Source organism: Salvia miltiorrhiza, chromosome 8 (genome assembly GCF_028751815.1).
Source record: "Salvia miltiorrhiza cultivar Shanhuang (shh) chromosome 8, IMPLAD_Smil_shh, whole genome shotgun sequence".
Lineage (NCBI taxonomy): Eukaryota > Viridiplantae > Streptophyta > Magnoliopsida > Lamiales > Lamiaceae > Salvia > Salvia miltiorrhiza.
The window spans coordinates 53,573,123-53,599,376 of record NC_080394.1 but is presented as its reverse complement, the minus strand read 5'-3'; the positions used below and the strand labels follow the sequence as shown (position 1 = coordinate 53,599,376).

Here is a 26,254-nt window from a genome sequence, read left to right as displayed (position 1 = left end):
CAGTCGGCTGCCATCATTCGGCAGCATATCGAGGAAAAAGGCACCACAGAACTGTACAAAGATCGAGGAAGCTGTTTACATCTCTCAAATCCATCCAATTAAGGTAGGAGGTTAACTTTTTCCAAGAATGGAACAACAAGCAAGGATACTCTTACTACCACAAATATTGATAAATACTTCAACTATCCAATGTAACATAAGGAGTCAAGGACATTACTTAATAGTTTTGTTGAAAAAGGTTACCAAGCCAAAATGCACATACCTCGCCCTTCCAAGATATGTTATACAGTGATCCATCAGATAGTCCAATCAGCATGTGTTTGTTGTCACAAACAAAGTTGCCCCTGTAATCCAAACATTAGACTCAATATCATTCTGATTAAGAACTATGTCAAACTGAGAGTTACTCCAAGACAATTAAAATCATATTGAGCTCAGAAGTCAAACATGACTAAGTGAAATCTGTGATTATGCCTTCATTAGTTAAGATGACATGCTTCACTATTGAAGACAATACAACCTCTTAACTTTATCCTATTAAATGCCCATGCACACATCGCATGTGATGTATCTAACAGAAATTTTATTATTCAGCATCATATTATAAACTTCTATCAGTAGGTTAATTATGTGGAGAATGTAAAAGCATAAAGTTCCTCTAATTATGTGGAGAATGTAAAAGCATAAAGTAGGAGAGATAAGGTAATTAAGATTTCTTATTGTTTAAATATTTATATTCGGAAAAATGAGACAAGATCAGTGGGACAAACCAAAAAGGAATACGAGACAAGATCGACTAACATAAATATTTCTTTTTAATTGTATTCGGAAATTTCAGCCCAATTTTGCTACCAAGATTTTCATCGTTAACGTCTAAATAAATTATTTGTTTTTGTTTAACACAAAAATTTGAGTACAATCGGATGTATCGTACAACTGAATTGACACGTATTTAGAATAATATTATTTATATGATGTCTTTGTTTAACACGCTAATCCCTAGCCCCCTGGATAGACCGTACGTAAAGAATTCCAATTTCTCATGTGATTCATTAAAAGTAAAAACAAAAATTTACAAAATTCTTTGAGTATGAACCTAACATCTTAATGAGAATCCTTAATCGGCCAAACACTGAATAATAATTTCCCTATAAAGTGATTGTATAAAATATTGAGAAAAATATTTGCCCCATACAAGATTTTATACTTAAATATTCAGTTAACTATAATCTGAATAAGATTGTTACGTGAGAGAAAATTATTAACTAACTAAGATTGTCAGTTGTGAATCAACTGAAAATTAGTTGATCAGTTGATTAAATTTGTTAAAGCATTGTTATTCAGTTAATTAATTACTTTCTTGAAAGTTAATCTCAAGTGTTGATCAATCTTAATTAGTTTCATCCCCGAGCTAATTAAGTCAATAGGATTAAGTGAGAGATAGAGAATTTGTACTCAATTTAATTTACAAAGAAGTGTTATTAGAGTAGATAAAGAAGTAGTCAATATTTTTGGCCTGAAAGTTACTAGTCCCGTGAATATAAAGTTTATAATCGAATCACGTAAAATACTTATATATCATGTTCAATGTTTTCCTTTCTTGTTTGAGTTTAAAGATTCTTGAAATCTTCATGGCTGAATTCAAACATAAACGAAGTAATTGCAACCATAAAATGTCAATTTTTAAAAAATATATACCAGTAATTTTTAGACTTCTTTATCGATTAAGCCAAAATTTTCAATTCCAACAACACTCTAATTCGTCAACGCCATTCTAAGTCGATGCATTCGTCAACAAAATGTTGAAAAAAGATCCATTAATTAAAGATGGTGAGAACTATTTTTTTTTTCCTCTAAATTTGTTCAAATGTAAGGGCAACTTGAAGCATTGATTTGCCAGCATTCACGCCCTTAGATATTGGGAAAACAGAATATGACTGGTGAGAGCGATCCGACCGCTCAGGCCCACACAACCGCTCTCGTTCAAGCTCGTTTAGTGAAATTTACTAATAATAGCTCATGAATTATTGTATGGAAGTCTCAATCCCGGACCCTACTCAACATTTATTATATCAAATTTATCATCAATTGATTGGTGTGTTCTTCAATTCATTTTTTCTGAAACTAATTTTAATTATAAACAGAGTTCATACAATGGAGAAAATAGTGTAATCCTCACAGTAAAAATCAGTAAATATTTATACTTAAGGCAATGAGAACAAAGATTATATGGAATGTCTATTCTCTAAATAACTCTTCACAGATTTATACACAAGGAAAAACAATTAGCTAGGCTATTAAGTAAACTAAATTTGAAACTTTACAGTTTTTGTGAACTTATTTGGAAGTAGTATACTATGAAAAAAAATCTGACTTTATAAGTATGAAGATTGACATTTTTTCAGTTTTTCGGAGAATGAAGCTTACATATTGTCTATGATCTTGGAGCAGTCGTGGATACGAATCGTTGAACACAGAAATTGGCCAACAGCTTGAGAGATTTTATCCGGTATTATTGTTTAGCAACCAATGTTAGTGTAATGTGTACGCATCATCGGAAATTGATCGACGGCGATTATGTCGATGTGTTTCTCTGTTGAGTACTTGGGTAAATTTGGGGAGATGAAAGAGGGATTGTTGGGTAAATAGTAGGAGTATTTAAGATTATGATTTGATAGACTCCAGGCGATGTCAATTTATTGGCTGTAAGCCTTTAATGCTGTAGCTGAATTGATATTGAATTGATGACTGTAATGTGTACGCATCATCGAAATTTATACGAATATATTTGTTGTATTGATATTGTGGTTATTATATAATGCAGTATCAAAATTTTCAAGTGCAAATAAGAAAACAAAGTTATAATCTAAAAAAATAGAATTGTTAAAAAACAATATATATACGCCCAATTTGTATTCTATTCTATTAATTACATTATTTACTAGAGTATAGGCCCAAATTTATTTTTAATTGGAGCTTAGTTTATTTTGTTCTGGTCTATTTTTGCATACGTAAATTAGTATAGCTTATGATGAAATAAAAAATAACAAATGATTAAAGAATAATATTTTAAGAATTGTATTTTTAATAATAACATTTCGTTATCATATTTTATGATAAAATAAAATGAGAATGCTTTGTAGTGTCTAATAGAATTTGTTTTGAGCTCTCTTAGAATTTTAATGCTTTGTTTTGTGATATTGTGTTTCGAATGCTTTGTTTCAGAGTACAGGTTTTATTTATTTGTTTCATAGTACAAAATTTATTCATCCATATAAGTTAGAAACTAATCTATAAAATAGAATTTGTTTTGAGCTCTCTTAGTATTTTAATTATTATTCTTATTCTTATTGTATTAGTTAATTCTTTTCATTCACTTTTTATTTATTATTGGGCCTAATTTTATATAGTTGGGCTGCCATAGATGTTTCATCTAACAAGTAAACTGTTATATTTTATTAGCCCATTGTAAATAGCAAATTATTTGTTAATATTGATGTATAAATCGAAAAAGATATACAATTTTTATTTGTTAATATAGATGTATAAATCGTAAAAGATATACAATTTTTATATATTCCATTTATACAGAATATATAAGTCTATTGTAATGGTATTTGAATATAATATATGATTAAAACTATTTTTATGCGAAATAGTATAAAAATATTGTAGAATGACCTTGACACTGTCTGTTTTTATACGAAATAGTATAAAAATATTGAAGATATTATTTATTATTTCTTTTATTGAATTTATAGAACAATATAATTGTAAATTGTTGTGTTTTAGAAACTTTTGTTTATTGTGTAATTAGTATAGAACTTTTTTGCAGTTATGAAGATTATTCATTTTCTTATTTGCAAAAGCCCATTAAAGAATATTCATAGAGTCCAATTAAATGTTTTATTTGGGCTTCGTGTTTGTTGTGGCCCGATTTTAGGTATAATATTTTTGTTTTGGGCCTGTATTTAATGTAATATACTTGTGAATATAATTTAGATATTTTTGTAATGTTGATAATTTGCAATTTACATAATACATTAGTATATTGATTTTTTTTTTGGGGGGGGGGGGGGGGAAGTTTGGCTTTGTTAAAGATGAAATTAGTTCTGATATTGATCATGTTAATTAAAGATTATAAATACATATTATTCGATAGGGGGAGATGTTGGAAAGTGATAGTATACGAGATGGTTGAATATGACAATTGAGAATCCTAATATATACTCCAATAGTACATTTCATAATATAATACATTTTAATGGTTAATGTAATAGTTAATCATTTGATCTTTTTTCTATCTTCTCTTGCTCTCTCTCTCTATATATATATATATGTTCACGTACAATACGTACATGAAATTAAATACTCTCACTTAATATTTGTGTTTATTTTTTCATAATATAATATATTTTATTTATTCGTTTATATTACATATTTTACTAAATTTTCAATTTCATTTGATTACTCTATATTTGTTTTTGTTTCACTTAAATACATTTATATATTTTTATAATATGTATGAATTATCGGTCCGTGCGAAGCACGGGTATAATACTAGTTTACTAATAATAGCTCATGAATTATTGTATGGAAGTCTCAATCCCGGACCCTACTCAACATTTATGTATACAAATTAAATAATTTTGATTCAATTTAATACTATTCAAATTCAAAATCATGATATTCAATTTGATATTAAAAAATATTCAATTATATATGTATATATATAGAAAAGAATAGTGATAAAGTAAAATAAAGAGGAAAAAAATATTTACTAATGTAAAAAAGAATATGGAAGAAAGAATAATAATAATCAAAATTTAAAAAAAAAATTGAATATAGTGATTTATGCTTAATTGTTCTAATTTTAGGGGTTTGCATGTGCATATTTTAAGATTAAATCTTCTGGAAATTGGTGCGTTTTATGGTTTGTTTGATGCTTTGCAGGAGATTTAGGTTTATAGATGGAAGAATGCAATTTTGGAGATTTTTGGGCTAAAAATGGTGTTTTTAGCAGACATCGACATAGCAAAGCTAAGTGCCAGAGTCAACTGCCAGCGCTGACCACTTTTCAGCTCCGCTCATTCTCGCCAGCGCTGACCACTTTTCAGCTCCGCTCATTCTCGCCAGCGCTGACCACTTTTCAGCTCCGCTCATTCTCGCCAGCGCTGACCACTTTTCAGCTCCGCCTATTCTCGCCAACGCTGACTACTTTCCAGCTCCGCCTATTTCGCCAACGCTGACTACCTTTCCCGAGCATAATCATCGGAGTTCACTTTCCAGAGCTATGTTTATTCTTGCCAGCACCGATTACTTTCCAGCTATGTTTATTCTTGCCAGCACCGATTACTTTCCAGCTATGCTTATTCTCGCTAGCGCTAGGTCTATAAATAGGGTTTTATTTTTATTGTAAACACATCTTTTGCCCTAGTTTTAGACGCCATCTTTGAGATCTCCTGGCATCAGAAATTTAGGATTTATTGCTTTCATAGTTCTTTTTCATAGTTGTGAATTTTCATTGTTTTTAGTTAGTTTTCGATTTAGTTAAGTTTTTAGTTATTTCTTGGATTGTGATTGCGTGACACAATTACACGTTCAAGACATTTACGGTATTTCGTATTTCAATTCAATTTATTTTCGTTTAATCATGTTTATGTTTTTAGTTCATGTTTATGCTTTCTTTTTAATCATGCAATTTAAATTATGCACTTTAGTTTCACGCCTAGATTAGTTTTATTTTTAATTTACAAGTATTTAATTTCTTAAGTTAGGTTTTATTTAAGTTGTTTTAATTTTGCCTAGGGTTAATAATTTAATTCGCCTAGTAATTTTACAATTCGGTTTTAATTCAGTTTTTAAGTTTCAGTTCTAGATTAATAATCAAACTCTTTACTGCTTTCTTTTATTGCTTTTTCCTACGATACTACTAGAAGCCCTTTAAGACTTTCCTTGAGAGATGACATTGGGTCAACTTACCATCACTAGAATGTCCTTGTTCTATTGCAAGTAAAACTAGAGGTGTTCTAGGTTAAGTCATATAGCTCCATATTATTTACAATATTATTTTATAAAATTCTCCTTCAAAATTGCGAATTAAACATATTCATATTCGGTCGAATAATAGAAAAGTTCAAATTTATACATATATAAAAGCTAGCTAGTCCATTAGCCAACAAAATCTTGCATTTTTTCTCAATATATATTTAGAAGGTTGACATATATATATGAGGCAGCACCCTACTCTAGCCAAAACCTTTTAGTCATAGGAAATTCTAGCAATACAAATAAAAATATGGAAATAATAGCATTTCTGACTAAAATACCCTTTTAGTGTGTAACAATATAAAATATACTATTACACACTTTTTAGAAACGAAAAAAGTGTGTAATAGTGTATTTTACATTGTTACACACTTTTTCGCAACCACACACTTTTACATTATTACACACTTTTGTGAAAAAGTGTGTAACAGTGTAAAATACACTGTTACACACTTTTCGCAGTTACACACTTTATGTTATTACACACTTTTGCGAAAAAGTGTGTAACAATATTAAGGGTATAATTGTACATTTACGTTAGAAAAGGCTAGTTTTTCCATATTTTTATTTGGGTGGACATTTTTTCCTTTTTTTATACAAGAACGGCTAATTGAGCCCATTAACTCTATATATATAGGGGTCGCTCCAATAAGGCCCCCTAATTTTAGTGAGATTTAAGGCACGATCTGGTGCGTTTATTTTATCAATTCTATGGCTGATATTGTATTTGGAGGGAGAATTTTTTTCGCAAGGTTCGAATCTTGGAGGGAGCAAAATATTTTAATTTTTATTATTCATCAGTATATACTGCATTGTTTATCAGTATATATTGTCTTGTTCATCAGTATATGGGGGTGTTTGCCTTTTATCCCTCTAAATGGAAGGATAATATAATGAGGTATAAATTAATCCCTTCAAGTGGGGACCACTTTTTTATATCTTATTTCGTTTGAGTGATAATATATTTATCCCTTCCTTTATATTATACTTGTATCTTGTTCACTTTACATGAAAATGATGGATAAAATATGAAATGTCTAAATTGCCCTTATTAATAAATAAAATTAGACCTTGTTTGCTTTGTTGTATTAATACATTTATCCCACTCTTTATATTATATATTGTTTGTTTTGGCGTATTAATAAATTGTTTTTTTAGACAATTAATAAATTAATTTTTATTTGAAGCAATAAAATTAGATTTTTTTCATACAATAATTTTTTTAAATATTAAATTAATATAATAAATCATGCTACACGTACTAATCACTTGCTAGGGAAGAACAAGAAAAAACACATAATCATATTTCTACACCAGAGAAAAACACATTTGATCAAAGAAAAAAATACAAGAAAAAAAATGAAAAACTCAAACACATATCTTCAAATTCAATGCCTTCCTCACCAATTCATTTCCCAAAACCATATTCAGATATATATATGGGATGAAAAAAAAGTGCCTGCAACATAAAACCACTACACACTACATATCAGTAAAATATTTCAATTTTGATCAAAACAATAAATATCACATCCTAATTATTTCCTGCAATCATGCACATAATAACTAATAATATTCTCAAATTCCTTGCATGAATTATGCTACACGTACTAATCACTTGCTAGGAAACAACAAGAAAAAACACATCATCCTGTTTCTACACTAGAGAAAAACACATCTGATCAAAGAAAAAAAATACAAGAAAAAAATGAAAAACACAAACACATATCTTCAAATTCAATGCCTTCCTCACCAATTCATTTCCCAAAATCATATTAAGATATATATGGGATGAAAAGAAAAATTGGCTGCAACATAAAACCACTACACACTACATAACAGCAAAATATTTCATGTTTGATAAAACAATATCATATCCTAATTATTTCCTGCAATCATGCACATAATAACTAATAATATTCCCAAATTCCTGTACGAAAAAGTAAATGGCTGCTTCACTGAAATGGGAATTTGCCTACTTAGCTTCTCGCATTTGAGTGACCAGTTCTTGGTGAGCTTCATGTGGTAAACTGAAGAAGAAGTCCAGCTCCTTAGGATTGGTTGCTAACTTTTTTCCAATAGAAACTTTCATTGCCACGGTAAGTTCTGGGAATTCACCTAGTGCTTCATAAACAGATTGTCTTGCTTTCTTATCATCTTTGTCAGGTGCTAAATGCTTCACAATTTGGATTAGTGCATCATCAGTTTTCTCAAGAAGACTAGAAACAACCTCTTTGTAAGGATCTTGCATCTGGATTGAGCTAGCTTTGCGCTTCTTTTTTGACACGGTAGCACCACTACCACTCTCGACTTCTTTTAAAATCTGCTCAACATCATCTGGTACAGTACTACTAAGTAGATCTTCATCACCCACATCAGTTGTTGGGTGGCCAACTTTCATTCTGTTTGTTCTTCATTTCAGTATAAGCCTTTGCATAAAGATTACAATTCAACACCATAATTTGTTTTAAAAGCTTATCACCTAAATCAAAACGCTGTAAAAAAATAAAATAAATGAATTATACTTGTAAATACCTTACACCCCTCATCCCATGTTTCTTTAGAGCAATCAATTTTTTTCAGCATCGGATTCCAATTAACTCCACTCTTGCTGAGAACACCCGATAAGAAACCATATTGTCTTTTCCAAACATGAAGTATAGACTTGATGTGAGGTTCTGCACTAATTATTCCACCTGGGATAGCCACTTTCAATTGTTCTTCAAGAAAAACCAAGTGTCCTGTTCTGAAACCATTATCCCCTCGCCAACCCTTGACAATGCTAAATTTTAAAGCATCAATTAATCTCAGTTTTTATTCACAGCTCCAAGACCTGCGTTTTTTTGACATCTAGACAAGCAATGCATTTTTATTATATTTAAATTGAAAATGAAGATAAACCACTAAAAGATAAAATGGCATATGTAAACAACTATGTTTCTTAGTTGTTTCTTCACAGTCTGTTACAAGTTGTATTTGTAATAGTCTTAACACATATGTAAACAACTAGAAGATAAAATGAACAAGGTCCAGATCAGAACATGTTTTAACTAAAAGCTCGCCATTCTTCATACATGTCCGCTGCAAACGCATCTCTCCACTCAGTCCACACTGTACTAGATTCTATGTTATCGATAAATTGAATAGGCGCATCATCATTGTTTGTATCTACAACTTCATCATCATCTTCATTCTCCATTGGGTCAACAGTCATGTATGTTCGGATGAAGTTATGTAAGAGACCACAAGCTAAAATAATTTGATTTTGTGTCTTAATTGGATAAAATGAAGGGAAACGCAAAATGGCCCATCGCTTTTTCAATAACCCAAAAGACCTCTCCACCACATTCCGTGCTTTTGAGTGCTTCATGTTAAAATATTCTCTTGCATTTTGTGGGGCCATGTGCCCTGTTTCCCACTCTTTCAAATGGTAACGAACACTTCTATATGGAGCAAGAAATCCAACACTATTTGCATAGCCACCGTCGACAAGATAGTAATTACCTACATTATATTTATACGTACTATATTATATAACTTCATCAACAGAATAATAAATAAATAAAATTATTTTCAAACTCGTAGTAAAAACACCTTGTGGAACTTTTAAGCCAGGCTCTTTTGAAATGGCATCTCTTAAAACACGAGCATCAGCAGCGGATCCTTCCCATCCAGTCAATATATACACAAATTTAGTTTAAAATTATGTAAGGCCATTATCTTAGGGCTATTTGCAAAAATATGCCACTATTTTTCGGACTTGCAAAAATAGGCCAATTATTTTAATTTTTAGCATTTTTAGGCCACATTTGAGCTCAATTCAGCAATTATAGGCCACTTTTTGGGGTCAAAATGTGGCCCAAAATAGCCTGATTGGGTACACATGTGGCCTAAAAATACCAAAAACTAAAATAATTGGCCTATTTTTGCAAGTTCGAAAAATAGTGGCCTATTTTTGCAAATAGCCCTAAGATAATGGCCTTAAATAAATTTAAACTCTACACAAATTTCATTTCTCGGTCACAAACTCCCAGGACATTCACAGAGACAAAACCTTTCCTATTTCTATAACGAGGTGTGTCAGCTAGTGGAACTGTGACAGGAATGTAAGTAACATCTAAAGCTCCTAAGCATCTCTAAGAAATAAAGTCAATGCATTAGTGTGTAATAAAAATTAAATGCACTGCCTAAAGATACAAACAAACAGTTTAATAGTTAATATACCTTAAATGGTTTCCATTGCTGATTTGTTTCATCTTCAGTAATTGGTTCGGGGCTTGCCAACAATATAGAATGCAACCTCAACAAAGACAATAGTACGGAGTAAAAACTACGACTAATAGTCTGCCCAGAACGTCTAAAGTCGAACTTCACTATCCGATTCTTAGTATGGTGGGCTAATACTACTAGGAAAGAAGCCACTTTCTCTTCGACATCAACATGTTTTGATGGAGTAATCCCCCAACATGTTTTAACAGATAACATAACCCAGTAAAAGCATCTCTTGTCATCCTCAATTTGTTAACACATGTAATATCATCTTCTGCTATTACTCTATTTATGTATTCTACTTGTTTTGGAATTTTATCAATGATACTATATCTAACTCGACGTCTGCGTCGAGTGCGACAACTAGGTGCCATATTTTGAGTATATAGCTGACCCATCAATGATAATTTAAGAAGTGTGCGACGTATTAGAAGAACATAAATTATAAGCAAAACAATCTTGCGTCTTCTTTTTTCGTCCATCTTTGGCAAAGTCAGTAAACCAAACCTCTGTAAAAAACCAAATTAAAATATGATGAGCTAGACTTACAGCAACAGATTTCAGTGGATTGTATTACTTCTATAACTCTGCGTGTTGAGCAGATTTCAGTGGGTTATATGCTTGTTTAGTGTGATCAGAGAAGTATAAATCAAAGTAGAGCAGTAGTTAGTGGCTAATCAACAGTTTAGGAGTTTTAGCTAAGACATATATTACTCGTGAACTGTATAAAGAGAGCAGATCCAGCACTAGTTTACAAAATCTAGCCAACTTCACATATGAATAGCATACTGCAGGAACACTTAGATTCCTTATATGAGTGATTGAATTCCTTATATGAGTGATTGAATGCAAGTAGAAACATAAAAGTTTTGTTGTAGTGGAATAGTTTGTGATCAGATGGTGAACATTTTTTTCTTTATTATTGCAGGATGGATCGCTCACCTCTTTTTCGGCTTTGCAATGGTCGGTCATACCCAAACTGGGCCGAAAATACCCAAAACTGGGTATGACCGACCATTGCAAGGCCGAAAAAGAGGTGAGTGATCCATCCTGCAACAATAAAGAAAAAAATGTTCACCGTCTGATCACAAACTGTTCCACTACAACAAAACTATGTCTAGCAAATCATCTATTTCAACACTCACAGTGGGAGAGACTGTATTTGACAAGCTCATAAAGTGTATTTTACTATCGGTTCACAGTGCATTAGAGTGTGTTTGACAAGCTCGAACAAATAACTTTATTTAGTTATGCCAATAACCAATTATTTTGTCAAATGTGCTAATGGTTACTCTTAGATGGGTCTCTCAATAAATAATTAATAATAAGAAAATCGCAATTGCACTCAAAGAGAGGGAAGAAAGCATAATAACACCAAGGAGCTAGAAAGAAATCTTGATTACTATTAGAGCTGTCAAAATTGGCCTGGCCCGATGGGCCGGCCTAACCTGCCTTAATTTAGGGTTGGTTGGGCTCAATAAAATAGAGGCCCGAAAAAAATAGGGCCTAAAAAGCTCGCCCAGACAGCCCGCTGGGCCGACTAGGCTTCCGGGCTAAAAAGCCCGGGGTTTTTGGGCTTTTTGGCCCGTCCGAGTGATATGTCTGAACCCGCAGGTTCGATCCACACCAACGTAAATCTCCGCCACATTCAAGAAACAAGAACGACGTGGTGCAGTCTTTATGGCGACGACCAGTCCGGTTTCCCGGTAGATCTTCATACGGATATCACGTATAGTTGCCTCGTCACCCTTGGAAAAGGTAAGGCTAGTAACCGGCTGCACACGGCTCGGACCCAGGCTCTTGTACAAGCCACCGCAACACAAAAATAGTTCTCATACGACAATCCGGATCGCATGCCGTAGATATTCCATTCATGTTGCCACAGCCAATGGTTATCTTCGTTTTTCATATCCGGCTAGACGACAGACATGTCTCTGACAAGTGTCCAATCAAGACCATATGGCTAACAAAAACATTACAAAATGTTAATATATAATCTAAATTTAGCCACTAAAATTCTACTGCTATCCTGGATAAAGTTTCATTAGACACAAGAATGTGGCTAAATTTAGATTATATATTAACATTTTTTAATGTTTTTGTTAGCCATATGGTCTTGATTGGACACTTGTCAGAGACATGTCTGTCGTCTAGCCGGATGTGAAAAATGGAAATAACCATTAGCTGTTGCAACATGAATGGAATATCCACGGCATGCGATCCGGATTGTCGTATGAGAACTATTTTCGTGTTGCGGTGTCATTGTACAAGAGCTTGGGTCCGAGCTGTGTGCAGCCGGTTACTAGCCTTGCCTTTTCCAAAGGTGACGAGGCAACTATACGTGATATCCGTATGAAGATCTACCGGGAAACCGGATTGGTCGTCGCCATAAAGACTGGACCACGTCGTTCTTGTTTCTTGTATGTGGCGGAGATTTACGTTGGTGTGGATCGAACCTGCGGGTTCAGACATACTGGGTTTTCCCATTGATTCACTGCATGTCACTTCCCTCTGATTGCTGTAAGTTCTCGCTTCATTTTTCCATTGTTTTATTTGATTAAACTATAATGCACTTTGCATGTAACGTATATAGTGGTGTTGTTGTTGTTGCAGGTTTTTGATGTTGGCACTGCCAGGAGTTTGAAGTTGATGAGGAGATCAATGGTTGTTAAGGGGCTTGGGATTGTTTCTAACAGAGATAGCTTTGTTCATTATTTTCATAGCTCTTTTTGCTTGGTATTTTGGAGGCTATGTGTGCCATTGGTTTGAGGGGCTTGGGATTGTTACTCTAACAGAGATAGCTTTGTTCATTATTTTCATAGCTCTTTGTGCTTGGTATTTTGGAGGCTATGTGCGCCATTGGTTTGAGCAAGTTTATCAAAGATCTTTGTCCAAACATGAACAAGTGTAAGATTTTTTTTTCCCTCAACAATCTTGCTGTTTAACCTTAATTAATGGTGTTTTTTTTTTCGTTATAAATTTATTATGAGAATGGTTTATATTATGAGTAAGGGTGAAATTATAGTTTTTGGGAATTCAGAGGAAGAGAAAGAAGAGATTTAAATGATTTTTTTTTAATAATTATTTTCATATAATTCTTACAGTTTTTTCCTATATGTAACACCCTTGTCTCTCAATGACAACACACTTCCTTCACTCATTGCTTTCAAGAAAGAAATTTGTTAACTTTAAGGGCGTGTTTCATTTTACTATAAATTTATCATGAGAAAAATAAGGATAAAATAAATTATGATTTCTTTTATTTTTAATTTTTTCATGATGAATTTACAATAACAAGGGATACACCTAATTATTCTCATGATAGATTTTTAGTTTTTCCATAATTCTTGTTTGTCAATAACAAATTAACAACACACTTCATTTATTGCCTCAATAACAAATTAACAACACACTTCATTTATTGCTTCATTGGCTAACTCTTTGCAAGAAAAAAAAAATTTGTTAAACTTTTTTTTTTTTTGGAAATAAATGCAGGTGGGAAACAAAGTTGGATAGAGTAGGCATAGTGACAGGAGTGACTGGAAATTTGTGTTTAACATTTTTGTTTTATCCAGTTACAAGAGGTTCATCCATTTTTGCCTATGTTGGGATTAACATCTGAAGCAAGCATCAAATACCATATTTGGCTAGGAAATGTGGCCATGGCATTATTTACTGTTCATGGCTCTATTTACTTTCTTTATAGGATCATCACTCACAGATTTTCAGAGGTAAAATTCTTTGTTTTGTTTTGTTTTCTTTTCTTTTCTTTTATATTGTGTATTTATTGATTTTTTGGTGAAAACGGATAATCAGCATATCTCACATATTCTTTAATGACATCATACTATTTCTCAAAAAGAAAAAAAAATGATTTCATACCAAAAAATGGGTATTTTTCAGTAATCATTTTTACACATTTTTTTATGGTGGATAGTTTTTCTTCTAGCCATATGAAAATATATATATACTATAGAGTAAAATTTTGGAATAGCCAAAATGGATCATAAAACACAAATTATGGCCACTCATTGAAAAAAACATAAATTTTGGCCATTTTTATAGCTTTGGGACGTTTTTGCCCTTAATTGGGCGGACTGGGTAAGGTCTGGAGCGCGGGTCGCGTGCCGGGTAGGATCAGGCACGCGGGTCGGGTTAGGCACTTATGGCACTATTAGTGCCATAAGTGCCAACGAAATTTTTTTTTTACTCCCCCTGCCCTGTCTACCCCCCAGACCCCCGACCCCACCCACCCCCAAGTCAAAAACAAAAAAAAAATTACTCCCCCTAGATAAAAATAAATAAAATTTTACTTTTGTTATTTTATTTTATGGCACTAATAGTGCCATAAGTGCCAACGAAAATCCAAAATAAAATAAAGTAAAATGGTCTTTTTAGCACTTATGGCACTATTAGTGCCATAAGTGTCAAACATGCAGAACAAATATAGAAACAACAGCATCATCTAAATTCTAAATGGAACATTTAAACCCTAAATGGATAATCTAAACCATAAATGGAATATCTAAACCCTAGGGGAAGTGTTTAAAAAGTTCCTTTTGGCTTGGGGGTGGGTGGGGTCGGGGGTCTGGGGGGGTAGACAGGGCAGGGGGAGTAAAAAAAAATTTTCGTTGGCACTTATGGCACTAATAGTGCCATAAGTGCCTAACCCGACCCGCGTGCCTGATCCTACCCGGCACGCGACCCGCGCTCCTGACTCTACCCAGTCCGCCCAATTAGGGGTATATTAGGCATATTGCCTAATTAATGGTCATAATTTGTGTTTTTTCAATTAGTGGCCAAATATTGTGTTTGCATGTTCAATATGGCCATTTGACACCATTGTTTCTATATTATATATCAGAAAGTTAATTTTTCCTATTTTCCACCACGATTCATGATAATATTATTATGGAATACTGGTAATATATTATTTTCATATTTTATTTTATGCTCTTTAAAGTGGAAAAAAAAAAGTTTATCCCATATTTTTCTTATATTGTAGGTGGAAAAATATTAGTATCACATTAATATTTCAGATTGATAATATTATCCTTAATTAGAATGAAAATGAGAGAAATGATACTCGATTTTTTTCCTTCATCTCATAATTATCAACTTTAATGAACATGCGAAAATATTCAAAAAGTAGTAGAAACATATATTTTTCACCCCCTCTCCATCAATGATGATTGCATGGAAAAATTAACAATTAAAAAAATTGAAGCAGCCCACAAGTTAGCTCGTTTTGTTTTTTTTTGTCATGATGTAATGATATGAAAGTCGGGTTTGATATATGTGATCATCATTGTAGGGATCTTGTTGGAGATTAAAGAATGAAGAGTTGGAGCACTTCTTAGTGGGCCCAAGAAGATGAGAGAGGAAGTTGCAGCCATATGTTCATCTGGGCAGGCAGACAATCTTGAGTTTGAATCTATCAGCTTCACTTGGTGAATGTGTTAAAATGGATCAACAATTAATGGAATGTGGATAGAGTAAGACTAATATTAGTAAACTCATATATTGATTTTGTCTATGAAGAATGTTTGAATAAATAAGCAACTACGGCCGTTTCTGTAGAATAGTTTGAAGTGAAGCATAAAGTATTGTATGATTGTAACTTCTATGTTTTGATACATATATAATAACTTTACATAATAATATCTCGCACACAAGATTTTTTTTCATCGCAAACTTTTGTCTAAACTTGATACAAATTTTGTGTACATCCTACTTAATAGCCGGCTATCTCTCTCTTTCTCTAGAAGGTGGAGGAAGACGATACAAAGCTCTCAAGAATGAAAGAAAAATTATAATAAAAATGAAAAGACGATGGAGAAGCGTTATTTTTATGCACATACATTGTTTACTGTAACTTCGGCAAGTCTATACTTGATGAAGACACTTGCTGCAATTTCCATAGGCAACTAAAGGGTCTTCTTCCAACATGAAACGGCATACATATTCATCGATCTTCAGAGGAGGTTTTCGATTAGGCCATGATGAAGAAGCGCTAGCGAGGAGTTGCAAAGGTTCGTGTCAAACCAAATTCGTGGGGTTTTAGACGATCAGTTAGCTCATGTACCTTCAGCGCTAGGAGTTGACGAAAGCCTTCCCTCCAACTCTTCCAACAAGTCATGGTATTCGGTAAAAGCTTCATGTGCCTTAAACATTGCATGCAGCAAAAGCACGATAAGTATAACAAAATATCAGGTGCTGCAGCTGAGATATGTGAACTGAGACCGTTACCTGTATCGTCCGGCTGTATGCTTTCCACAACTGCAAATTATGCCTAAATAAATCATAGAGGACCTAACGACAAGGAAAGTGAAATGTGTCAACAGGAATCGGAGAGTTAGATGCAAGAAATGGCATTCTTATAATTTTAGAAAAATGTTGGCCATACCTCTGAGCGCCTCAATAATGTAGCCAAGACCACGATCCATTCCTTAAATTTGACTGAGCACATATTTGCCAGTAGGAATTCTGCATCCAAACGACTTTGCAACGTTCCCATATGCAGCTGCATGGGAAAGCGACAAGGTGGTGAATGATACAAGTTTACCAAGTTACTTGAATATATTGGACAATTGAATGTAGTCATTTGTTAATCGGTGCATGCATTCTGCATTTTACACATGCATCCAGTAGGATCCAACAAACATCAAGCAACTTGCATAAGAAAAAGACTAGGTTTGGCTCTATTGCAATATCAACTTAATCTAGGCAGCAATCATTGAGACATCTAAAGAAATAACCATAAGGGTGTGTTCTCTTTGATTGCATATTTATCACGAGAAAATGAGGGATAAGAAAAGATAGGTAAATTTTATTACATGTTAGAGGTCCCTACTTTTTTTTGTCTCATGTTCTTTAGGGTGGAAAAAAAGTTTATCACTATCATCTTTCCTCTCATGATAATATTATCACACCAATCCCTTATGATGAATAGAACACACCCCAAAAGGCAATAGCTGAATAACACACTTCCAAAAATTTAGAGAACTGAGGATACAAATATTGTGTATCAACCAGAACAAAAGAAGAATTGGCAAGATGATGGGATAGCCAGGCAGTATCTTGAATTTGCGCCAAGAAAGATGTTCGAAGTTCATAAGAGATGAAAAGCGTATAAAAAGTCTCAGTCAAGAGTGCTCTACAGAAGGATTACCTTCTGCCCAATCATTTCGAGCCCTGAAGCAAAGTCCTCCAGACGAGCACTTCCATATCTTTCTCGTTGAAGATACTCCTGTAATAATTCTATCATGTTATAAATCTAAAAGAATAATGAGAAGATCGCTCTTCTGAAGGGAAAAAAAAAAGAAAGAAGAGGAATCATACCACTAGATCAAACTGTGTGCCTTTGACAAATGCAACAAGCTCTGAAAGCTCCTTTCCAGACATCAAATAGCTGGCGTGGCTTTCCAGAATATTTTTAACAGAAGCAATATGTGCACTAGGCTCTTTTGACGAGGGGCTGCCGTATGTTCAATGAAAAGGAATAAGCTCATAGGAATCAATGAGGGTGATGAAGCCAAACAAGTGGAACAATTATTACAAAACACATAACTTAATTCACTAAAATTTGACAAACTAATTACCCAGCTTTACCTTTTTGCATCATTTGATTGCTTCCTGAAACTAGAAGGGAAAAGAAAATATCCCAAGAGTCTTGGAGAATCTCTCTCAGAATCCGTACTAGAGTGTTCATAATCTCTTCCTGATCTAAGTAGAAACCTCACCTAAAAGAAAAGGGTTAAGCATTAAAGACAATTAGAGGGAGGGAAAAAAAGAGTCCATCCTTAAGAAATTACACAAGGTAATGCAGACACTTACCAGCTCCCCAGCCAGTTCATACAAAGACTCGTTAAGTGTAGCCTAAACAATGGATAAGTCCTCATCAGAATGTATTGAATACAACTCAAGAGGGAAAAATAAGGAACACTCTGGTATAGCATCGCAAGGAATGATGCACAAGATATCAGCCAGGCAGTATGAGGAAAGCATGACATATAGCAATATTCAAGTATCTAAAAGGGTTGGAGCCCAAGTAATTTATTTCGGTTCAACTAGATATAAAGACTACAGATTTCCATGTGCTTATTTTGAGTAAATACAGACAAAATATTATCACCTGTAATAAATTCAAGGCACAACATTGACTCACAGCAGGGCCTTCAAGTTTAGCAATGACCTGTAACAGAAGCAAGCAAGGTTTCAATTAGCACAATACAATCATTCGCATTCAAAGAAGTCCCTCTCCTTTTTCTTTAGTTCAAAATATTAACAGAGAATATTGTGGTGGAACATTCTTTGACACTATATCTCAAGCAGAGGATGATCTGCCAAAAATCTCTGCATACAATGCACAGAATGTAAAAACAAGCAAGATTATGCAAAATCAGTCATATTCATGGTGATGCACGAGAATGATTTGTGACATAAATACTACATATAGTCTATCGTACACCAAGAAAGAAATTATGCTACTAGTAAATCCAACTGGGTGACTGGTGACAGCCAACACCACATATGCAAGCAGGGTTCTCGCAATCCTAACCACATTTAAGACTGAGGGTCTACATAAGAATAAGAAGACCAGGAGCAGAAACTCTTTTCTTTAAACAAGGGAAAACAAAAATGACCCAAGGTAATCAGGAAATGAACAAATGCATCAAGCGAACAGAAGGTAACTAAAAGGTACTTACAAGTATATAGCATGCTGCAGTGCGGTACCATCTTTGCTGAACACATTCGTCGAACAACCTAAAAGTAAAATACTTCATTCTCAACGACCAAGTGTAGGCAGACAAAGTGTTTATGACAAAATTTCTCTAAGAACAATCTAACATCTCTGTACTTCACAACTTCTAGAACTCTCTACAGTGATAATTTCGATAGGGTTCAAAATTGAAGAAAATATGACATAGTTCAAGTTCCCCTTGCAAACAAGTTTATAAAATATTTCTAAAGCAAAATCAAGAAAATCAAGTATCATACTCAGTCGATCTGCCAGCAGCAGAAAATAAATCAGCCCAATGCCGACCATCAGTCTTGCGTGCTACACTAACAACAACATCATAATATTCAGGAAAGTTTCTGATCAAATCACAGCTCTTTTCCAGAAGAGAGGGAGAGTGATTAGCTACAGCACCCTGGTTTTTGCTTGAATTTTGTCTGCAGAAAAGATATCATAAATTAAGAACTGCATATTAATTGAACTAATTTGGTTACAGATCTTATGATTGCTCATGCAGCGGTGAATTTCATACAAGTTCCTACAGAAATTCCTCTTTAGTATACTTGTATCAGAGGAAATATATTTACAGGATACTAGACAGAGAAGAAGAAAGCATGAAAGAACAAACAAACACACACACACAGCACGTATATATGTATGAAAATACATGAGTCTAAACTTAAAGCTTCTGAATTCGGCCACAACAGAAGAAGCCCAACTGAGATGAGCTCGGAATGGCTTGTATTGAAATATATAAATGGACAGATATCTAGATCAGTTACCTGGAAATTTCAGCATCAAAAACTGTAAATAGAAGCCATTCCAGGCAATGAGAAAAATGTGGCTTCTCTGCTGATAATTGAGCAAGGCGTAGAGCTTCTTCCCTCTTGTCTCTCTGTAGTAAAACTCATAACCAGAACTTTTAGATATAGAGCTATGCGAAATGCAAGAACTTCTCCTAATTTTTCAGGAAAATAAGTTTTATTTAAAGAAATAATAGTTTCAAACCCAGACTAAGACGCAGGAGTTAAACCACCCTACGGCCAATTCATCAGTGAAGAAACAAAGGTTCAGCTCCTTTGCAACAAACATTCATTAACAACATTCAGTTTGATGCATGCTAATTCTTCTATTGACTGATGTTGAGCTCGTGTTAGCAATAAACTATCACGATTGTTCAATAAGATCACATTGATGACTCTCACATTAGAGTGGTACATCAGAAAAGAGGTGTTTAAGAGATGAACTGGCCTCTATTCTAATTTTCATAACAAGTGCTATGCCACAGAAGAGAATCTCATTTATTGATAGCCAACATTGTTCACTTATTTACCTGAAGAAGATGCCGAAGTAGACAGTGTAATATGGTTTGAGCTTGCGGAGACGGTTCAAAACACGGGAACTCTGTACATGCTGAAAACGACATTCTCTGGGAAACACCAACTACTACACCAGCGTTTGGAAGTAGACCAAGAGGATATACCTCACGATCAAATTCCAGCTCCGGATCCAACTAATATCACGTCATACAACATATTTTAGGTGAGATGAACAAAATGATAATGTAGAACTTTGAGCCTTGCAATAGCAGAAAACTTGTTTACTACTAAACATCCAGGACCACTTAAGAAAATATATTTAAACATCAAACGAGGGCATGAAGAGACATAACTGATGCACATATCAAAATTGAACTGTCAATAGATACTTAAAACGGTTTTACAGGCTTGGTACTTGTATATGAAGAGTTTAATGGATGGTCCAACATAGATGAGTAGGAAAAATTAAATGCCTAGAGAACTACTAGCCACATATTACCTGTAAAAAATCTTCCTGTTTAAATGGATCAGCACCTAGAGATGGATACCAGACCTGCAGGTGAGCTTCTAGAAAAATTAGCAACAGAAATGTCAAGTAGAATGGATAATCTTACTAAGAGGCATAATGCCTGCAGAAACCAGTACCTGCATCCCCCGATGGCCATAGTCTAACCAGGAAACTTCCTCAATTAAGTTAGTTTTCTCCCCTGACTGACCACAGGTAACCCAAAATAACTCTACAGAGTGAGTGAGCTCTCTTTCTCGGCCATCATCCAAATCAAGTAATGAAAGGTCCCCATTCATCCGCAGTATTAAACACCTAAAAGAGCATACAACCATTCATCAGGAAAACCTCAAGAAAGTAAAGAGTTAATAAATGAAAAGAAGGAAAATAAGCACATACTTAGAAGGCTCATGGGTTGATGATATATCATTTCTTGACATGTAGTCCTGTGGAAGCTGATCAGGAATAAAATGAATTGCAGCAGGATGGCTCTTCGCAGTCATGATTGAAAGTTCTCGTACTGTAGAAAGCTGTTTGTCATTTTATCACTTAAAAAATGTATGAAGAATATAATACTATCACTATACTGTCATTTGAGAGAAATCTTAATTCATTTGACACTGACAGAACTATAACAGTGTTTGTCAGGTAACATAATTTAACAACTATTCAAGAAAAATCTTTTTGAAGCATTTAATTACCTGTAAATCTGGAGAGCTAGAAGGTGACAATTCACCAGTTATTTTCACATGGTATATATGAACATCAAACGGGCGATAAGTGATGAGCAAATAATCATGATAAACATCCATGACCATTGGCTTTGTAAGCAATGGCTTCCGGCAAAGTAATGAACTTTGATCGAGGTGATATCTTGGGTAGAAAAGCAATTCATACCTACAATCACCAACAATTGTGACATAACCACATGTCAATACATGAAAATTATCGGAAAAGTGACAAACAAGCTACCCCAAAAACATGAAAAGTAAAGTATTCATTCCAACTACCACATAAGTTACAGACCACATAATGCAGTTGATTTTTTCTTTGAAAACAAAATTTTGTATAAACAAATTTCTCATAAGATGTGCTTTCATCAGAGCAAAGTAAAAAATTAAACACCACGTTCTAATACGAGTAGCAGCGACAAGCCAATGCATAAGACATAAGCAAATAAAAGGCAATGTTCCATAGACCTTTTTAGCAACACCAGGGTCAGAGAAGGTGATCTAGATCTAGTGGTTTAGTTTAAAACAACAAGAAGAAACTCCCAACTCCATGTGAAGTTTTATATGTAATAGATTTCTCACGTGTTAGAAGATTCCACATAATTGCAGACCACAACAATTTTTCCTAGCCATAACAATCCCCTGCACTGAATTTGTTGTTCCTGAGTAACGTCTCCAAACACTCTCCACCTCTTTAGTCGTATGTCGTATAAGATTAAACCATGAAGCCCAGCAACAGACAAATACATTCCGTCCTTACTAGCAGCAACATGAAGAATAGGCCAATTTTGCAAAATATAAGATACCTGGCACATCCCAAAGTCAATCAGAAACATCTTAGAGTAAAAGGCAGGGCAGAGTCAAACAAAGCGGGCAGACAATAATCATAAGTGTGATACATAACTGGAAGATTGAGGTGCAAGATCTTAAGTTCATCAGTATCTTCAGACTGTACAATAAGCAAGCGGTCTTCACCATAAATAACTTGGCGTACATAAGTTGTGCCAGAAACACCTCTGTTTAGGCAGCATTTTCCAAAAGAAAATGCAACAATTCTCTCTGAAGATCCTTCTTCCATAGCATAAAGCCTATATCCATGTTCATCCCAGTGCATCAGCGATGTGCCGCCCATCATGGGCTCATACTTGAAATCCTGATTTGGCTTAATCACAGGAGAAGATGCAGAACTCAAACTTATCTGGCGGATTGTAGACATCAAACGACAGCCTGAGACAGACCAAACAGTAAGTCCCCTTAACTTCCATCCAACTGCGAAAGCAGAGTTATCAGGTGTCCATGCAATACAATTGACAGGACCAGTATCTTCCACAGAATATCTGTGATAAATCCACAAAGAATGTATTCAGTTCATGATGATTACAAGGAGATAAAAATCAAAATCAAATGCATGGAACTTGGGAAACAATAATGAAGAGATTGCATCCATACAAATTTATTGAGATTAAACCAGGACTAATCCCAATATTTTTTACTTTCGGATGATTAATGAATTTTCCTCTTCATGATCTTTATGAATCAAAAAGTTATACTCACAAAATGTAAATAATACTGAAAAATATCCAGTACCCCTTAGTCCCTCATTTACAGTTTTTTTCTCTATTAGCCATATAACTACTTACAAATGGCACATGAACAATGCCATTAAATTGCTTGTACATGTACATATACACTGCCATGCCCCTTAAGGGACGGAGAATGTAAGTTTAATATTTAGTCATAAGGCTTCTAAGAGAGGAAGAGACATGGTGTGCCATCAACATGACTATTTCCACTTCACAAGTTCTTTTGAATTGATAAGGCTTACCCCCAATCATGCAATGACACAGAGCGAATAAGTGATGCAGAATCTGCAAGGTCATACAGCTCAACAGCACCTTTTTGAGTCCCAACAGCAAGAATCTGTTGATCTGGAGCCACTGATGCACATACAGCTTCCCCTGAAGCAAATCGCTTTTCAACTATAACAGATTCAGCATGTTTTAGACCCCTCTTGCTCACAGAACACTGAATTAGCTCCCCATCAGAAAACAGCACAAAAAGTAATCGCAAAGTAATGGAAAATTCAAGATGGACAACTCCAGAAGTCTGAGATACGACATGGTTTGTGTGGTTGGGACCATCATCAGCTATTTGAACTCCCCTCGCAGTTGGACCGTTGCTAAAGTGATTGGATAATTTATTCGGACCGCTGCCATCATTTGGCAGCATATCGAGGAAAAAGGCACCACAGAACTGTACAAAGATCGAGGAAGCTGTTTACATCTCTCAAATCCATCCAATTAAGGTCAGAGATTAACTTTTTCCAAGAATGGAACAACAAGCGAGGATACTCTTACTACCACAAATATTGATAAATACTTCAACTATCCAATGAAACATAAGGAGTCAAGGACATTACTTAATAGTTTTGTTGAAAAAGGTTACCAAGCCAAAATGCACATACCTCGCCCTTCCAAGATATGTTATACAGTGATCCATCAGATAGTCCAATCAGCATGTGTTTGTTGTCACAAACAAAGTTGCTCCTGTAATCCAAACATTAGACTCAATATCATTCTGATTAAGAACTATGTCAAACTGAGAGTTACTCCAAGACAGTTAAAATCATATTGAGCTCAGAAGTCAAACATGACTAAGTGATATCTGTGATTAAGCCTTCATTAGTTAAGATGACATGCTTCACTATTGAAGACAACTCAACCTCTAAACTTTATCCTATTGAATGCCCATACACACATCGCATGTAAATATGTAATGTATCTAACAGAAATTTTATTATTCAGCATCATATTATAAACTTCTATCAGTAGGTAATTTATGTAGAGAATGTAAAAGCATAAAGTTCCTCTAAATTTACATGTGCAGCCAATTATTTACCATCTCAAACCCCGTGCTAGAGGAAATGATTTGACAATAAGCAATAGCTTTTCAGAAGCAAATACAAAAAAATTGAATCCAGCAGTTTATTATACCGTCCCATTATACTGATGATTGAGGAGACTACCTAACTAAATGCATAGTTCAAGCAAAATGAAAACAACAGTAGAAAGTTGTAGGTTACTAGAATTGCTTGAACAATGTCAGCACCACATTACCATCCAAAAGATGCTTCTAATGCAGGAAATGAAGGCATCGACTCAGTCAGATAAATAAGACAGGATGCTTACACTGTAAAATTCTCATTTGCAAATGGTACTTGCTCACTGAGAACTAATGATATGTTCGAGAGAAATAAACCAGTCGGTTGCTTCCCACCAACATATATCTTTTTTTCTGTCATTTGAACCTTAAAAATGTGAAGATAAAAGGACGATGTCTGCAAAACGGTGGCAGAAATCAATAGCCAGCAAACCAGATTAACCATCTATTAAATTACTCTCACGATACAAGTAGTGGACTCAGTAGAAGAAAACTAGAGATGTTATTTTAAAATATATCTTCCTACAGATAAAGTTGGTGAAACATCAGTTACAGTAGATAACCAAGAACTACCATGTGCTCATGTAAATAAATGTATAGTTCGATGATACCCCTTCAAATCACATTTTACTGAGTCGTACATGTTTAACATAAAAAGGATTTGTAAAGCACAAAATTGAAAGTTTCAGTTACAGTAACTATCTATTTGTTCTCTCTGTCTAGCAACATGATATTACTGCCCCATAAAAATGTATCAGTTACTTGACAGCATATTCTTCACTACAATAACTACCATACAACACAAAATAGCTAGGGTAATGGATTAAATCGAGTAGTAGCTACTCCTCAAGTTTAAGGATAAAATTCTAACTACTAAGAATTACTATAATTTACTGTCCCGCACTATTTCCGAATAACACAAATGAGTTTGTGGAGTAAATTTTTAAAATGCAATTGCATGTTGCATGGTAGGCAATCAATGCTAGAGCTAATATACGGCATTACACAGTTCGGTTTGAATAAGCATACAACTATATCAGTTCGGAACGGGACGGTAAATGTCCTTTGAGTGCTTGCACTTTATTCAGTAATTCAATACTTACAAGAACAGCAATGAGCTTAGTGTCGGGGCTCCAAATTGCCCGCAAATTCTCCCCCTCTCTTTGAATCGAATCCGCATCCCTCTTATACTTCCCCAACCTCACTCTGTGCTGCAAACCACAACAAAAAACGAAAAGAAAAAGGAAACTGTAACAAACAAAAACATGATCCAAATAATCAAATTCAGCACAGAAAATGCGAAATTCACAATTCCGCCAAAAAAATCAGCAATGTCAATGAGCAGAGGTACCTGAGAAGACGACCAGAGCTCGATGTGAGTGGGCGCCACAACAAGGAGCAAGCTATTTACGACTTTGAGATACACGATCTGCTGTGTGGAAGGACAGTTGGGCAATTCCAGAGGGATGACCTGCGGCCATCCATAAGCCATATACATCTTCGAGAATTCGCGCGCGGGTTGAGAGAGAATGGTGTTCAGAACGAGGAATTCATGGAGTTTGGAGAGAGAAAGCTAGGGTTCTGAAACAGGAATTGGATCGAAAGATTTGTGTAGACGAGAGTGTGATGCATAGCATTTCTCAGGTAGAAGAAGATCTGAGAGATTTTCAAAGAAACGAGTGCAGGTCCCAAAAAATAAAGA

At 34.4% G+C, this 26,254-nt stretch overlaps 1 protein-coding gene and 1 long non-coding RNA gene across 3 annotated transcripts; both read right to left on the bottom strand.

Moving 5' to 3' along the window:
• LOC130999110 (uncharacterized) lies at positions 1-570 on the bottom strand. The gene is made up of 2 exons (XR_009093416.1): positions 263-570; positions 1-51 (listed from the first exon to the last, which is right to left on the bottom strand). It is a non-coding gene; the product is annotated as an uncharacterized LOC130999110 (long non-coding RNA).
• A 15,358-nt stretch (positions 571-15,928) lies between these two features.
• On the bottom strand, positions 15,929-26,254 carry LOC130999108 (uncharacterized). 2 transcript variants are annotated; one of them, XM_057924603.1, is made up of 23 exons: positions 25,904-26,254; positions 25,656-25,763; positions 24,801-24,949; positions 24,077-24,158; positions 23,438-23,865; positions 22,517-22,949; positions 22,195-22,418; positions 21,583-21,778; positions 21,281-21,411; positions 21,022-21,196; positions 20,876-20,929; positions 20,391-20,570; positions 19,840-19,952; positions 19,318-19,494; positions 19,026-19,083; positions 18,452-18,511; positions 18,154-18,195; positions 17,930-18,059; positions 17,659-17,798; positions 17,489-17,566; positions 16,724-16,840; positions 16,567-16,629; positions 15,929-16,481 (listed from the first exon to the last, which is right to left on the bottom strand). In XM_057924603.1, the coding sequence occupies exons 1-23, from the start codon at positions 26,048-26,050 to the stop codon at positions 16,395-16,397; spliced, it is 3,372 nt and encodes a 1,123-aa protein (XP_057780586.1). In that variant the 5' UTR covers positions 26,051-26,254; the 3' UTR covers positions 15,929-16,394. The 2 variants fall into 2 exon arrangements, with proteins under 2 accessions (XP_057780586.1, XP_057780587.1); XM_057924604.1 differs by having other exon boundaries at positions 17,659-17,794; positions 17,929-18,059; positions 25,904-26,253.